Genomic DNA, 17,120 nt, shown 5'->3' with positions numbered 1-17,120 from the left:
GGCCCATGCTGCGCTTGGGGTGGGCAGCTGCAGCAGTGCTGGGGGCTAAGCCCCACCCCACTGTGGCCCCACTTCAGCACCATCACCTGGCCTGAGCATAGCCCAACACCGCCCCAGCCCCACAGCCTGCCCCGTCCTGCCAGCAGACCCAGGGGCACACGCCCCCCCCCACCCCCATGCTGCATGCCTTCCCTTCCCCACACTCCCCAGACAAGTTGCTCATTGCTCTATCCCCCACCCTGCTCTGGCTGTGCAGGACCAGCCCCTGCCCAAGTGCCACTCCCAACCTCATAGCTGCTGCAACCACCGGCACTGTCCCGTGTTGGGGGGGAGGGGGGACGTGCCCCCCTGATCTGTGCACGGCCAAGGCAGCTGCAGGCTGGGGTTTGTGCCCCAAGCTCCGCTGCCTACCCCCCCAACCTTAGCTCATCCCCTCCCCCCCCCATCCAGGATCGACTTCAAGAGGCTCCAAAATCCACCAGTCAATCCCGATCAACCACTTGGTGACCTCCGGTTTACTGCAAGGATGGAGCCAAAGAAACCTGTCCTACACTGGCAAAGACAAACAAATGTCAAAATTTGAAAGGTGCGAAGAGTTAGGAGCCTGCAATAAGAGATGAAAGTTTCTTATGACAAGATTCAAAAAATAAACTTTGACAGAGCTTAGGCACATAAAGTCCACAAGAGAGATCAATAGAAATCCTGTCTACCCAGCTTTGACATAGCTTTCATACTCTGTTGAAAACTGACAGATATCTGAAGTCAGCTCCCATATACATCTAGAAGGGCCACCATCTTAGCTTAGCTAATCATCTAGATCTGGGGTAGACAACCTTTCCTGGTCACAGGCTGAAATGATCCATCCAAGTCTGAGAAGGGTGAATGCCAGGATGTGGCCGCATGCTTGGCTGCAGCATGGCAAGACCACCTGCAGCTCAAATTTGTTCCCACAGCGGCACAAAGATAGCATCTGCAACCAAAGCCCCTCGCCACTGCATCTTTTTTTTCCTGGATGAACTTACGTTAAACTGAATTTAACATAATCAAGCAACTAAAACTGTTCCACCCAGATGGCAGCACAATCAGGAGTTTCTATTAAAAATTTCTTGGATTTTGCCACTAAGCAATGTGCGCGCACACACTACTCGCTTGCATACCTACACTAAATAGGACAACAAAAAGACAAATAACATTCAAGTAATAATTTCCACATTGCCTGAATTGTTGAAAGTGGCTCTGGTACAGTAATCTTTTATAACTCTGTCCTTTAAGTCCACTGGGTGGCAGCATTTATTGCCATGGTTTCCAGAGCCAGAGCTGCCACTGCTTCCCAACACCAAATTTCTGGATCCTTGGGGAGTCCTACAGGCCAGATGAAGTAGCCCTGTGCATGGCTTCACTCTGCAGCCAGATCTACTATGCGGAGCGAGGCTGGTACACTGGATCACATCAATCCCATATGCTGATCCACCATGCAGGAGCCAGCCCATAGGCTGACCCTACCTATAGAATCCTGTCCAGAATTGTTCAGTGTCACTCATCCAGTCAAAAGGCTGAACAGCTGAGCACCACACTGCTTTAGGCCATAAAAAGTGCAATTAATCAAGTACCGTAAAAGGAAGAACAAGATGGTCCAAGGTTTGTGAACTTCCATAACTTTTCTGGGAAGTGGTAATTTTTAATCGAGTTCTCCACAACAATGAATAAAGCTCTGTTTGTATTTCTAAAGTATGAAGTCTCTCTCTAAACAAGAATGGTTTAAAACTTAATTTGTTTTTGAAACATGGGAGGTTAGATACATGGCTGCAAATCTACAAAAGGCTTTTAGTTAGACTCTAGAATACAGAAAAGTATTACTGCCCTAGAAAGATCACAAATGCTTCCAAAATTACTTAACCAGGTCTTTTATCAATTTCCTTGCGAATTCCAAGTCATCCTTATTGTCTTCCTACATTTCAAGAAGTCAAGAATCCTGCAGCCAAGGTAAACCATGAATCTCCCATTCTATTTTGTTAATTAGCTTGGAATTTGTGAATCCAATTAAGCCTCTGCTACTACTTCCTCTCTTAATCAAGGACTTCCACCCATTTATTACCCTGCTTGCCACCATCCATTACTTCTACACTGCTCCCTTAACTTTAAGGGCTTTAAGCAGAGATAAGAAAGAGGTGGAAAAAGCAACCTCCTAGACATTGATTTCAGTTCTAAGTTATGGCAAGCTGCTACCTCACAAACTGATCTAAGGTGAAATCTCAATTACAGGCTGAAGTAAAAAGGAAGTCTTTAAGGTAAGAAATTAGGAATTCAGATATAGTGGTAATTCACCACAACAAAATCAAGACAGCACTATCTCCTGCTAAGAAAGTATTATATAAGGTACTCGTGAGACCTCATCTAGAAGTGCTGCGCACGATTCTGGTCACTTGCATTCAAGATAGATGAATTCATGTTGGAATGAGTGCACAGAAGGGTTGCTCAGATGACAGAAGGAAAGGAAAATATATTTGTAAGGAGCCCAAAAGAGTCTGGCTTGTTTACGCCTAGCAAGACCTAAACAGTTTGTATGACAGAGGCGTTAAGTATCACCAAGGAAGGAGAGTTAAGCCGAAAGATTATACTGATTTAAGAAAAAAGATGAAAAAAATGTAGACACTAGTTTTAAACATAAATTATGATGTTCCAGAAGAGCCTTTCACTAAGCTTCTTGTCCCTACAACTCCAAACTAGACAAGTTTATGAAAAAAATATGATGGGGATGGCCTTACAACACTGGGAGGTTGCACTCAACTCAAGAGATCCATTCAAATATATGCTACTTTCAGGCACAGAGCCAAACAATTCTAATCAGAGCAAGTAAAGTAAGTATTTCTCTTCAATGCTGGACAATTATTTCATAGTTCAATAATATATTAGTTAGACAATGGTTTAAGCCATTGATTTCAGTACAGTTTTCTCTCTTTTTTAAAAAGCAGCATCTAGTTTCTCATGATTATAAATAACACCCCCCACGAAGTTAATGGAAGCAGTACTGTCTTCCTAGGTCTGCAAAGAGAACGTAGATCCATTGAGCTGCTTCTGTCCATTATTACAGAAAAGCTTAGCAAAGTTACCAAAGACTGTGGCCAGCTCCACTGTTTCTACTCAGAACTCTCTGGACAGCACAAAATAATCCTATCGGTTTCATGCTTCTGGTGCTGGGAAACTTCAACATGACTGGCAGCCAGTGAATGTTATCATCTACACATTACATTTAGAATGCAATCAAATAGCAAGATAAAACTTTACAACAAATATTTTCTTATGATACACTATAGTTTGATATAATTAGAGATGAAGGCCAAACATTCATTCATGCGTGTGTATATATATAAAAAATAGCAGCAAAAAATTTAAACAAAGTTTATACCTGAAAAGACTAGCTAACAGAATTACAGTATTCAATACAGCTCTGCTACCTCTGACATTTACAAACACACAGCTACGCTCAAATAATGTTATTCCAATTCAAAATTCACTGCAAACTCAAGCAATGCACTGCTGACTAGCTAATAAAAAAAAAAAAAAAAAAAAAAGGATCCTCTTTACTACATTTGGCCAAAGAAACGGAAAAAAACCAAAAGTAAAAAAAAAAAAAAAAAAAAAAAAGGATACTCTGTACTACATCTGGTCAGAGCAACTGAATAAAACTCAAAGTTAAAAAAACAAACAAACAAACGAGATAAACATTTTCTTTAAGCTGTAAAAACTGAAATCTGTATCGTGTTGCAAAAGTCTACATTTCAGTTACAACCTTAAGGATGGAAGTAGTTTAGTGCCTAGATAATTGCAATTAGCTGAGACTACAGAACTGATTCTGAAGCAGACAGCAGTGGCACCCCAGGGTGCTGCCAGATCCTCTGAAGAGTGCCATGAAGTGTGAGGAGATAAGAAGGTAAATGGCAGGCTCATTCTTATCCCTGCCTGGCTGATTCCCCACCCCTGCCTAGCCCGTTTGTAAGGGCATAAGCACTGTAATAGTTTCATAGTTAGTAGGGTCGGAAGGGACCGGAGTAGATCATCAAGTCTGAACCCCTGCCATGGCAGGAAAGGGTACTGGGTCAAACAACCTGGGCAAGGTGTACATCTAGCCTCCTCTTAAAGACCCCCAGGGTAGGAGCCAGCACCACTTCGCTTGGAAGTTGGTTCCAGATCCTAGCCGCCCTGACCGTGAAGTAGCACCTCCTGATGTCTAATCTGAATCTACCCTCTGCCAGCTTGTGACCGTTGTTTCTAGTCACTCCTGGGAGTGCTCGGGGGAACAGGGACTTCCCCAGTGCCTGCTGGTCCCCTCTGACTAGTTTGCAACAGGCCACTAGATCCCCCTCAGCCTTCTCTTGTGGAGGCTGAACAGGTTCAGGTCCCATAGCCTTTCCTCGTAGGGCTTGCCCTGTGGACCCCTTCATTCAGGATGACCCACCCAAACCACCCCCAATTGATTTTTGAAATTGAGTAGCCCAATTCACACAAAGGGGTGCTTCTAGTCTAAAGAAGTTGAGAACCACTGCTCCAGTGACAGGGGGCTACATAAGGACCTACACCCAGAAGTTAAGGTAGGGGCACCTTAGAGTTCAGAGAAGCATGAGCTTTTATAGGCCACAGGTTACTTCTTCAGATTGCCTATGAAAGCTCATGCATCTCTCCCCCAGTTAGTCTCCAAGGGCATCTCTAAGGGTGGGGGTGATGGGTTCATTAAAACATCTCTTGGGAGCCACTCTTACTGAAGTACCCATAGCACCTCATGTACTCAGTATCCCACATTTCAAAATAACAGCAGAGGCACTATAACTAAAGCTCATTCAACAAGCTTTAGTTAAAGCGCCCCCACTGCCATTTTGAAGCACAGGGATGCTGAATACACAAGGCACAGAGGCAACTACAGCATGCTAATTAGCACACTCCAGCACACACTATTAATTGAGTCTGCTCTGATGCATGGTAATAGCCTACAGCAGACAGGCATGAGGCACTTGTTTAGGTGCCTATGGTGCCATCCTGACTTGCCTGGCAGCTAACCATCTCCTGGCTCATGGAACATACCTACAGAGCTAAAAGTATGTAAACACACTTTTCTCCATTTATACTTTAGCCATACATTTATATGCACGTTATCTAAAGGGAGAGGAAAACAGCAATCGTCTCTCCTATTTCAACAAAAACAGACATTAAATTTATTTTGTATCTACAATTAGAAAATCAAAACCAATCCTGCAAGCTTAATTTTAATCTTAAAATATTCCTTGACTTGAAATGTTGAGAGTTGAAAAGCCACGGGCCAATTAGGGAAGTCAGAGGAACTACATATGATCTGTACCACAAGGCTGAGAAGTGATACTACTATCTTATACCTTTCCAGTTAAAAGACATGCCAATTTGTGCATGCAACAGATAACAGCTGTATGGAGCAGAAGGGGAATCTGTAGTGCACTTTTCATTTTTTGCACCATTGTGTAAATTTAAAAAGCACGAGGAAAATATGTCTGCATGCACAGGCAATTCAATACTGATGCGTCTCATAAGAAACTTTCTTGCAAGAGTCTGCAGTATCAGAAACCAAAGCTTTAAGCATACTAAGTGAAGAAACATTCAACTGCTCAAAGAACAACTGCTCAGACAACTGAGAAGTTGCTATACAAAGCCTGCTGACAATCCCAACTAGATTTTCTGCAGCACAGAGACATGGAGTTGCTGGTCCCGGTCAAACACAACAGTATAGCTACAGCTGTGGTTCTGTCAAATACAAAGGCTTCTGTACTTTTTCTGCAAGCTTTTGGGCGTGCACACCCTTCCTCAGCTTCCAACTTCAGCTTCCTCTGTGCAAAAATCAAATTTATTTTGTACCTATGGGGACTTTTTACCATCTTTAATTTTTGAACCTGAGGAAGGGTGCTTGTGCCCAAAAGCTTGCAGAAAAAGATTTATTTTTTTGCAATTTCTTAGTTGGTCTAATAAAAAGCATCATCTCTGAAACAAGAGTTCTAGTGTTGTGTTTCTTTTAGTCTCAGACCAACACTGCTACCAAATACAGCCCTGAAGGCTTCTGTACCACTCTTTAGTTGCAACTGGAAAAAGCAGCTGAAGGAAAAACCACCTGAAGTGTATTCTGAGTGACACTATATGGAAAGAGAATGTAATAGTGACATAAAACAAGCTACCACAGTGTGATTTTGGGGGAGCTAGTCATGTGTTTACCTTCTGCATTTGTGCATCTCCAGCGTGTTACTTTTCATGTAATCCTTCTCCACTTCAAAAGTAGCCATTTTATGGCCATAACCACTTTGACAACTGATTACAGCATTCAGTTAATGCTTTTCCGGTTGAGCAAGACCCTGTCAAACTACACAGACTTGATGTCTCTCTCAAATTTAAGTACCTGGGTAGGAAATGTAGAATCTGGATCTCTAAACATTACAATAATGTAATTAATTTGTGTTTCTCACTTCCTCCTTAAGGTCAACTCCCTCCCCCTCGCCATTATCACTGACACAGGAAAGAAAAGTAAAGAGGTCCACTCAAGTGACTGCTAGGCTGTTGTTCCTGCAGCAGGGCAAGTTCATAACACAAAGGAACACAGCAGATGAGTTAGGCCCCCAGAACTGGTGGTCCCTAATATTTAAAAAACCCCAGCAGTAATACCCACATTCATTCCCCTCCAAGCTATCAGAGTAAAATGGCTCCCATACAGCTTCAATCTCCAACTCCTTTCATTCAGCAGTCCTACATACATCTTTCACCCTTTCCTCATGCTAATAGGAAAAGCCCTGGGGCCCCCTCAGGCAAACTTTCAGCAATCTGGTCATTTTCACCATGTAGATGAGACCCCAGACATACACAGTTCACACAGGCTAGTTATAAAATACTCAACCTAGAAGTCGCATCAGAAACCCATACACCACACAAAATTTCCTCAGTTCAATGACAATATTATTTAGGACTGATGAAGTGATGTAGCCGTCAGTCCAGGAAAAAAGTGAGGGGCAAGATTTTGCGGGTAGTATCTTTTCTTGGACCAAAAGCATGGCTGGGATAGATTTGGATAAGCTTTTCAATCTCATAATACATAGAAAATTAGGGTTGGAAGGGACCCGAGGAGGTCATCTAGTCCAACCTCCTGCTCAAAGCAGGAGCCCCGACCAGACCATCCCAGGCAAAGCTCTGTCTAGCCAGGTCTTAAGAACCTCCACATATTTACCTAGTGCTATTTAAGGATGGAGAGTCCACAACCTCTCTGGGTAACCTGTTCCAGTATTTTACTACCCTCCTAGTGAGAAAGATTTTTCCTAATATCTAACCTAACCTTCCCTTGCTGCAACTTGAGACCATTACTCCCCTGTCTGTCATCTGTCACCACTGAGAACAGTTTAGGTCAGTGGTTTCCAATCTGTGGTATGGGTACCAGCAGTGGTACACAGACCACCTGTCAGTGGTACACGTTAACAGATTTATTATAATTACTTTATATTTCAAAAATTTTCTGGTGGTACTTAAGGTTGTATCATTTTAAATTGGTGGTGTGCAATCTGTCAATTCAGGAACCGCTGGTTCCATCCTCTTTCAAACCTCCATTCATGTAGCTGAAGGCAGCTATTAAATACTCTCTTGGTCTTCTCTTCTTCCAACTAAATATGCCCAGTTCCATCAGCTGTTCCTCGTAAGTCATGTACCCCAGCCCCTGAACCATTTTTGCTGCCCTCTGCTGGACTCTCTCCAGTATATCCAGATCCTTTCTGAAGTGGGGGGCCCAAAACTGGACACAGTACTCCAGATGTGGCCTCACCAATGCTGTATAGAATCACTTCCCTTGATCTGCTGGCAACACTCCTACTGATGCAGCCTAGTATGCCATTAGCTTTCTTTGCACACTGTTAATTCATATCCAGCTTACTGTCCACTGTAAACCCAGGTCCTTTTCTGCAGAGCTGCTGCCCAGCCAGTCAGCTCCCAGCCTGTGCTGGTGAATGGGATTGTTCTCTTCTAAGTGCAGGACTTTGCACTTATCCTTGATGAACCTCATGAGATTTCTTTTGCCCCAATACTTCAATTTGTCTAATCCTCTGAATCCTAGCCCGACCCTCCAGCGTATTTATTACTCCCCCAGCTTGGTGTCATCTACAAACTTGCTGAGGACACACTCTATGCCATCTTCCAGGTCACTGATGAAGATATTGAACAAAACCGGACACAGGACTGACCCCTGGGGCAGTCTACTTGAGACTGGCTGCCAACTAAGTACTGAGCCATTGATTACTACCCTCCAAGCCCAATGCTCCAGCCAGTCTTCTATCCACCTTACAGTCCATTCATGCAGCCCATACTTCCTTAGCTTGCCAGTGAGAATATTGTGGAAGATGGTATCAAAAGCCTTGCTAAAAATCAAGGTATACCACATCCACTGGTCTCCCCACATCCAGAGCCAGTCATCTCATCACAGAAGGCAATCAGATTGGTCAGGCATGGACTTGCCCTTGGTTAATCTATGCTGACTGTTCCTAATCACCCTTGCAGCTGACATACTTGTAGAAACCCTGCTTGTTACCCTTGCTAGCTGCAACTCCAATTGTGCTTTGGCCTTTCTGACTGCATCCTTGCATGCCTGTACAATGCTTTTATACTCCTCCCTAGTTATTTGTCCAAATCTCCACTTCTTATAAGCTTCCTTTTTGTGATTTAGTTTACTGAAGAGTTCCCTAATAAGCCAAGCTGGTGTTCTGCCATACTTACTAGTCTTCTTGCACATCTGGATGGCTTGTTCCTGTACTGTGAGTAAGGCTTCTTTAAAGTACAGTCAGCTCCTAGATTCCTCTCCCCCACAGACTGGCTTCCCAAGGGATCCTGCCCATGTGTTCCCTGAGCAAGTCAAAGTATGCATTTCTGAAGTCCACAGTCTTTACTCTGCTCGTCTCCATCCTTCCTTTCCTCAGGATCCTGAACTCAATCATCTCGTGGTCACCGCTGCCCAAGTAGCCATCTACTACTACATTCCCCACCAATGCTTTCTTGTTTGTGAGCAGCAAGTCAAAAAGAACATGGCCCCTAGTTAGCCACTCCAGCACCTGCACCAGAAAGCTATTCCCAGCACTCTGCAAAAACTTCCTGGATTGCCTGCACACTGCTATACTGCCCTCCCAGCAGACGTCAGGGTGATTCAAGCCCCCCATGAGAACCTGGGCTTGTGATCAAGGAAAGTTCCGCTAACTGTTTGAGGAAAACCTTATCCACCAGTTCCTCCTGGTCTGGTGGTCCATAGCAGACGCCCACTACAACAGCTCTCTTGTTGTACTCCCCTCTAAGCTTAACCTAGATACTTTCAACAGTCCTATCTCCAGTTTCACACTGGAGCTCTGAGCAATCATACAGCTCTTTTACTTTAAGTGCAACTCCTCTTCCTCTTCTCCCCTGCCTGTTCTTCCTGAACAGTTTGTACCCATCCATAACAGTGCTCCAGTCATGCGAGCTATCCCACCCAGTCTCTGTTATTCCAATCATGTCATAGCTCCATGACTGTGCAAAGACTTCCAATTATTTCTTGTTTCTCAGGCTCCATGCATTCATGTACAGGCACCCAAGATAGCTAGTCTATTGCCCTGGTTTCTCACAAAGTATGAAAACCCCACCCCTGCTGCCACCTCTGACTTGCTCTTCCTCCTAGTCTCCCACTTCCCTCACGGCTTTGGTCTCTATCCCTCACTGAACCTAATTTAAAGCCCTCCTCACTAGATTAGCAAGCGTGTCTGCAGAGATGCTCCTCCCTCTCTTCGTCAGGTGGATCCCATCTCTTCCCAACAATCTTTCATCTTGGAACAACATCCCATGGCTGAAGAAGCCAAAGTTCCACTGGTGACACTATCTGTGCAGCCAGGTATTGATCTGCAGGATGCACCTGTTCCTGCCCAGGTCCTTTTCCTTCACCAGAAGGATCAAAGAGAATATGACCTGAGCCCCACACCTTTCCATGGGTCCTTGGGCAGACTACTGTCCAAAGGTACTGTGATACCCAAAAGCTGGTCTAAATCCATCCCAACCATGCAGCTGGTCCAATAAGAGATACTACCTACGAAAACTCCTGCCTCTAGCACTAGTGAGTGAATTCTTGTTACTTGGAAACATTAATTTTTCAGTATTGTATATCAGGCTCTCTCTGAACAAAGATGGAAGGTTGTATGTCCTTTTCTTTTTTTTAAAGCTATTTGCAGATATAATACAAGTACTATTTGGAGTCCCCTGCGGTTCAGTAGTAGAACCCTTGCCTACCACATAGGAGACCTAGGTTGATTCCCGAACACTCATACAACTACAGCCATGGAGGCACCAAACATCTGGACTCAGTCTGGTCTTTGGATTCTGTCTCAGTGGCCTGAAGGGAGGATGGAAGGCCTGGGCAGCCTTATAGTTTCGTAGTGCTTAGGGTCGGAAGGGACCTAAACAGATCATCAGGTCCGACTCCCTGCCCCAGGCAGGAACAAGTGCCAGGATCATAACACCCCAGCCAAATATCTGTCCAGCCTCCTCTTGAAGACCCCCAAGGTAGGAGACAGCCTTCACTCAAAAAAAATCCTGCCCAGGCATGTGCAAAGGTCTGGGTGGCCCTCATGCATACACCATGATGCAGGAGGATTGACGGTTGCCACTGTAAGTAATATTTACAGCTTCTTAACTAAGGATGCAAATATACCAGTTTTAATGGCTACCAAACACAAACAAAATTTAGCACCCTTCAGACTGCAAGTGGTCACTGCCTTGAGTTGTCAGTCAGTCTTATGACCCAGTCTTAAGCTTCTGCCTTTCTCTATTTGTTTTGATGAAGATGCTGCCTTTGAACACGTGCTTCCCAACAGTTCTGTGCCGTTTTTAGTCAGGTCTTTGGAAAAGTCTGCATGTAATCCCCATGCAAAAAAATTCTTATGCGACCCAGAACTCTCCAGAGTTTCCCCATTTACCTACCATGTTTCTTCTATTAAATTTACACACTTACATTTTGTGATTTGTCACTGTTGGATTGGATAGCAAACTGAAAAATCACTTTTTCTAGATTTTGAAGAAGAGTTAAAAAAATAAAAGTTATACAGCTGACTACAATCTAGGCTTAAGATGTTCAGCAAGTATAACACTGTGGCAAAAGGAATCTAAAATTTTAACTATTTCTTCCCAGTATTTAGAGCTTTTCTGGACAAGGATAAAACCTAAATATTGTTCTAGGAAAGACCAATTAAATACACAGACATGAATGCTTTCCAACAGGTGGCATGTTATGAGTTTTATACTTGTACTACTCAAGTAGTTGCATTTTACTACCATCCTATTAATGCTAAATTTTAACCTTCTTTAATCGTTTCCGTTCACTATCATGTTTTTTCTACTGTATGCCAGTAAACAGTGTATCCTGTGCTAGAAAGTACCAGAAGAGCTTCAGTTTTAAACTGCAGAAAAAAGGGATGGCAAGAGAGGATTACATGATTACAGACACCATTTCACACAGGGAAACAGAATATATGATGTGCTAGCTGATTTTGAGATTACTAGAGCAAAACAGTGGACAGTATGTGAAATGAAGATATTTACTACGAGTTTCCTTTAACAACTTGACTTTCTACTCAATCCTTTAGCTATACATATGCAACTGAACATTTAAATGGACAAAAATTCATACAGTGAGTTTCTTTTCATATAGTTGAATTAAGTGTTGTTTTTGAATTTTTTGAAACAGAAACCTTTAATTCAATCAAGTTTCCTAAATAACTTTACTATTATTTTTAGTTGGAAGGCTGTTCCCTGTGTACACCCCCCCACCCCATAGTGGTTTGTATAAAATCCAGCATATTTTCATGTAGTTTAATAGTTTACATTAAGGGCTCAAGATTCTACATGACCTTACAGATCATCATGCATGATACATCTACAAATCTTTGCTCCTTGACAAAATGTTAGGGTTGCCACCCTTCTACATTTGAAACAGAAAAATAGCATGAGAAAAAATAAAGAGATATGAGGAACCTCAAATAATAACTAAGGTTAACTATATCAAGGAGAGTTTATTCAAATTAGTGTACAGAGATAGTAAATAACCACTTAAAATTTAATTAACCATAGTTTTTTCAGAAGATCACTTTAATCCAGTTATAGTGTGCTCACTGCACTCTAGCAAATATGCCATTGTATTTTAATGGAAAAGAAAGCCAAGCTTTATTGAAAAGTGATCGTCCCAAATTGTTAGATTAATTTTTTAAAACCAATTACTCTGAGGTAAGCTAGTTGAAGTGGCGAACGGTTATAAAGTAAATTAAATCTATAACTCATTTGCTGCTTGGTATGTTTAGACCGCTGACTTTAAGTAAGTTTATTACCTGTGCACATAAAATCCTAAATGAACTTCAAGAAATGTATAATTGACTACTGTCATTTCATGCTTTTAATATTTTATTAGCAGCAAGAAACAGCATTTTTTAGGACAGGTAAGAATGTTGGCAAACAAAGAAATCCCAGCTGGTATAGAAAATAGGCATGTCCACAACCTATAAAACAGAGAATATATGGCTACACTGGCAATACAAAATACCCCAATTTAGATCCGACTGTAAAACCTAGCTGTCACAAGAGACAAAAGGATTATCCAATTATCTATAAGCTCCACAAATTTAGCATATGAAATACTGGATTTCAGAAACTGTTTGCCAATTAAAACAGTTAAGTGCCTTCTAAGTTTACAACTTAAAGGTGGCAAAAGAAAAACATACAAAGCAAAAGCTACTGATGGATTTGAAGGCAAAATTGAAATCTGCACAGGTAAGAAGAGTAAAAATTGAAGATCCCAAGTTCTGCAAGCATTGTAGTTGCACTATAAACTTCCCATTATGTAGGAAGCATTTACTAAAACTTTAGACATATTTCAAAGGCATCCATACTGAAGCAGCAGTGGGGCTGTTAGGCAGTTCTCAGCTTGTTTTTAAAGTGCTCATGTCCAAAGCTATTTGTAAATGGCTATAAAAACAAATGCAGATTACACGCTTAAAAAGCATCACAACAAATAATTTAGCTCTGTTAGTTTTCTCTCAATTAGCCACTCTCACTAAAATACCATTGAAGAAGACAGACGACTGAATTATTTAAAACTTCAGAAATGCAGATGCCAGCGCTTCAGCTATATCGATACTAAACATTTTCCCCTAAAGAGATTACAGCCAAATTGGTAAATGTAAAACAAGACTATTTATCTTCCTGGGTTGTTAAAAGACAATAATTTAAAAGGAAATATTTTATAATTTCTCCCACAACATGGTTTCCACTTCTAAAAATGAATAGGTCAACAAAAGCAAAAAAAAAAAAATCCTGAAACATTAAACCAATTAAGAAACTTGTGACCTATCTATAAGCAGAGCTTATACACTTCTGAAACATTATCAGAAAATGTAATCAAGATATGTTAAAAGTCTAATTATTGTTTATCCAAATTAATAATCTATTTTAAAACAGAAAGTTTCATGAAACTGGCAAAACATTAATTTAGAGAATTAATTACATTTAAAAAGGAAACTAAACTTTTCAGACATACCAATATTCTGTGAATATGAGATCTCCATTTCCATCAATCATTAAGTCACTCTCTCCACATGATGACTTACTAAGATGTGCAACAAAATCCATGTAATTAAATCTCAAAGATACACTGTGCTGGCCTACAGGAAAATACTATCTAAGACAAGACAAAATGCACACAACCACTGACCATGTGCAATATGGTGTATTATGGCCTGAAACATTCATTAATTTGAAGTTTGCCTTAGCATGTGATGGAAGCTAAAACAGTTATGCTTTGATTCAGGAAAAAAAAAAAAAAGCGTTGCCACAGTGAGCATGCATCCACACATGCAAGCACATGCACTTGCAGCAGCTCAAACAGAAGCAATGCAAATTTTAGCCGGGGCTTTTCACCTCAGTGTACACTTTGGTGTGAGGTAAGTTGTGCCACTTGGGGCAAAATAACCCTGCCTGGCTCCCCCCAGATCTGCAGCCAGGGGGAGCTACAGCCTGGTGCCAGCACCTGTCCAGGTCCCAGCAGTACAAAAAGCTGCCCTGTCAAGTAGCTCAGGGCTACTTGTTCTCAGGACCTTCTGAGGCGCAGCCAGTTGATACCTGGGGACATTACGCCTTGTGCCAGCTGGACTGCTGAAGGAACCCTGAGAGTTCCCTGCACCCTTCACCCACTGCAGCAGTCTGTCAGTGGGGGCTGCTGCCTGGTTGTGATCTGCTGCACATTTGCCAGACTCGGATGGGGACTGCACAGCCAATAGAGGCATCTGCCCCTCTGTGCCAGCTGCCAGTGGACTGTGGCTGCAGAGTTGGCCTTTGTGTGGCACTACTGCCATGTGTGCCCCCTGCCCGGCCATGTGGGCAGCTTATCGCCCAGATGTTCCCAGTGTGGTGTCCTGCTTTGAACCGTTAAAGCATGTCCTCCTGGCCACAACTGGTCAGGAGGCCAGCCACCTCCAGCTAAGTCCAAGGTGCCAGCTCTGAGCAGGGTCCTCTGCATGGGTCCTGCCACTTGCCTCCCAAGCAGGAATTTTGGTGTTCCCTATTTGCAAACTGAAAAATCCCCAATAAAAAAAATCCCAAAGCCATGTTCCTCCACAATTCAAACAAAAAACCACAAGAGAGAGAGATCATGTGCGCAATGCTTTATTGATATCTCTACAGTGTTAAAGCAATTAGGAAGCCTACCAGTGTCTCTATCGTCATAATAAAATTAATTCTAAATACCTATACGTTTTGCTGTTTGCCTTTGGTTTTCTTACCATAGAGCAGTTAGAGCTCCCTGTGACCCCTTCGCTAACCAGGATGTGGGGACAGCTGCACCTGCAGCCACAGCTCCTGGCAGCAGGTCTCATCCTGTCTGGCAGCTGGGGATGCAGGGTGTGCACTGGGGGGATGTGAGTAGGTGTGGGTAGATTGTGGGGGGACTGCTTGGGAGGGGTGGGTCCCCCTACTTACCAGCAGGAGCCTGGATCCAGCTCTCTGCGGCAGGCACACTGCCTGCTCTGCACGGGCAGGCAGCGTGCTTCAGCATCGGGGTGACGGCCAGCTATAGAGACACTCTGGCTAGCTACCAGAGCATCTCAGTGGAGCACCCAGCCTCCAGTTGCCTCAGGACACAATCTGGGACTGCCCCCTTTTTTCCTCCTGCAGTTTTTTTGACCCCTGGATATCCAGGGGTCTAATATTGCCCCCATGCTGCAAATTTGCAGAATGGGAAATGTTTTATCATTCTGCACATGCCTCTTGCAGTGTCTCAAAGAGCTCTGAGATGCTGCAAGACGCACACACGCTCTCATGTAGACACACCCAATGGGTTCAAAGAAATTCTTCTAAGTGAAAAACAAGCGTTAGCCACTAAAATGTCATATCTTTGCTTGCAGTCTTCTTCATTAGCTCCACTGTTAACTTAAAATCTTTGGTAAACGAAGTACAGTTAAATAACAAGACTAGTTAGTCTCACAACTCTTATCTAGAAATCAGTGGATAGCAATTAAACTGTCAGTAATCATGCCAAGTTCAAGATGGCACCGATTAGAAAAAAAAGTTACAGGCAAGAGCATAAATGATTACAGGTATTATTCAGAAAGGAAGACTCAGACTAGACCTGATGAGGTTTTCAAAGCCATGGAATGAATTACAGTATATGTAGCTCTGACAGAAGCTTAAGAAAATAAAAGCTGTTTGGTGGCAAGGCCAATTTTTCCTCGGAGTTCCAAAGGCAAGAGAAGAAAAGTATTACTTGCAGGACAAAAGGAGATACCCAGATCAAATCCGATTAACTTGAAAAGGCAATTTTAAGTTAAACAATTTTCTTCATTTTCCTGAAATTCTGATTTGAAAGCATAAAATTTAGAATATCATCCCTGCACTCCTGCTAAATGATTTTGCTATGAAGCACATGCTTCTTTATAGGCACAAAACAGGTTGAAATATCTAAGACAACAGCACCATTAGAAAGATAAAAAATATTTCTGACACTGTCCAAACCATCAGTGCACTGCTTCCATAGTTTATAACTACTACAAACAAAACACATTGACCTAAATATATTCTAACATTGGTGTTAGCATCTTTAAGATCACGATTGTTTTTTCCCCCCGATAATTATATGTTATTACTTTAAATGCTGTCTACCTCCCCTGTAATCCTGTGATTTATAACTGTTTGGGTTATACCTAGCTTTATTATGGCACTAGATGCGGTTAAAAGTTCAAGAAGATTCATTTAGGAATACTGCATTCAATTTTTTTTTTTTATTATTAATTGTAAAAAACAAGTAAAGCAATTCAAAAATCTTCTTATACATAACACTTGTAGAATGCTACTAATAAGTGTAACACATGAATTCCTAACCACAAGAATTACTAAACAAAAAGAACCAGTTATATCAACTATAAACATACTGATCAGCTTGGCACAAAACACTATTACTATCTGTCTCAACATATTCCCCTTCCAACTCACAAAAGCAACTCGAGTTGTACAAAATAATGAAGGTACCAAAAACACAACTTAAGAATAAACTACTGTAACAATGCTAGGTTCTTACCCTACGCATGGCTTCCTCCTCCTCTTGACGCTTTTCATAATGTGCAAAGTCATCAAAGATTGAGGTGGTATGCTTGAAAGTAGCAATTATTTTAAGCACTTGCTTCGCTTTTTCTAGGGGTACCTCTTGAGTGTCCCTCGAATTGGTAACTGGTTTGTTGTCATTGTTTTCCAAACGAATGTGCCGCAGCTGGTTATTAGGAACGTCTTTGACAAAGATCCACTTAACATCAAACTTCCCCTTCCACTTATCCTGAGACCAGACTCCAGCATATGCATTGTAGTCCACAACAGACTTCATCTCAGCCACTCCACAAAAATGTCCACTACCATTCACACTGAAGAGTAAATAGAGTGGACCTTTTCCATTCAGGGAACGGTAAGCAGCATCCAAACGTTTATTACCATGTTCAGTACTACACCAGATAGAGTACTTAATGGAGCGGTGTATATCATCCTCTGAATAGCTTTTGATTATAAACACACGTCCATTCTTCAGATTCCAATCG

The 17,120-nt window shown here is 42.2% G+C and overlaps 1 protein-coding gene across 2 annotated transcripts in view; it reads right to left on the bottom strand.

The window, feature by feature from the left end:
- The window catches only part of YTHDF3 (YTH N6-methyladenosine RNA binding protein 3), a 44,835-nt gene that overhangs the window by 12,105 nt on the left and 15,610 nt on the right, over positions 1-17,120 (bottom strand). The window contains exon 5 of one of the 2 annotated variants that reach the window (XM_019527725.1): positions 16,613-17,068. In XM_019527725.1, the coding sequence (XP_019383270.1) occupies positions 16,613-17,068 (456 nt within the window). Of the gene's footprint in view, positions 1-16,612; positions 17,111-17,120 lie in introns of both variants that reach the window. The other variant, XM_019527724.1, reaches the window with a different exon arrangement.

This window comes from Gavialis gangeticus, unplaced genomic scaffold, assembly GCF_001723915.1.
Source record: "Gavialis gangeticus isolate Ggan-Ray unplaced genomic scaffold, GavGan_comp1, whole genome shotgun sequence".
Classification (NCBI taxonomy): domain Eukaryota; kingdom Metazoa; phylum Chordata; order Crocodylia; family Gavialidae; genus Gavialis; species Gavialis gangeticus.
This window is presented reverse-complemented; position numbering and strand designations above follow the sequence as displayed.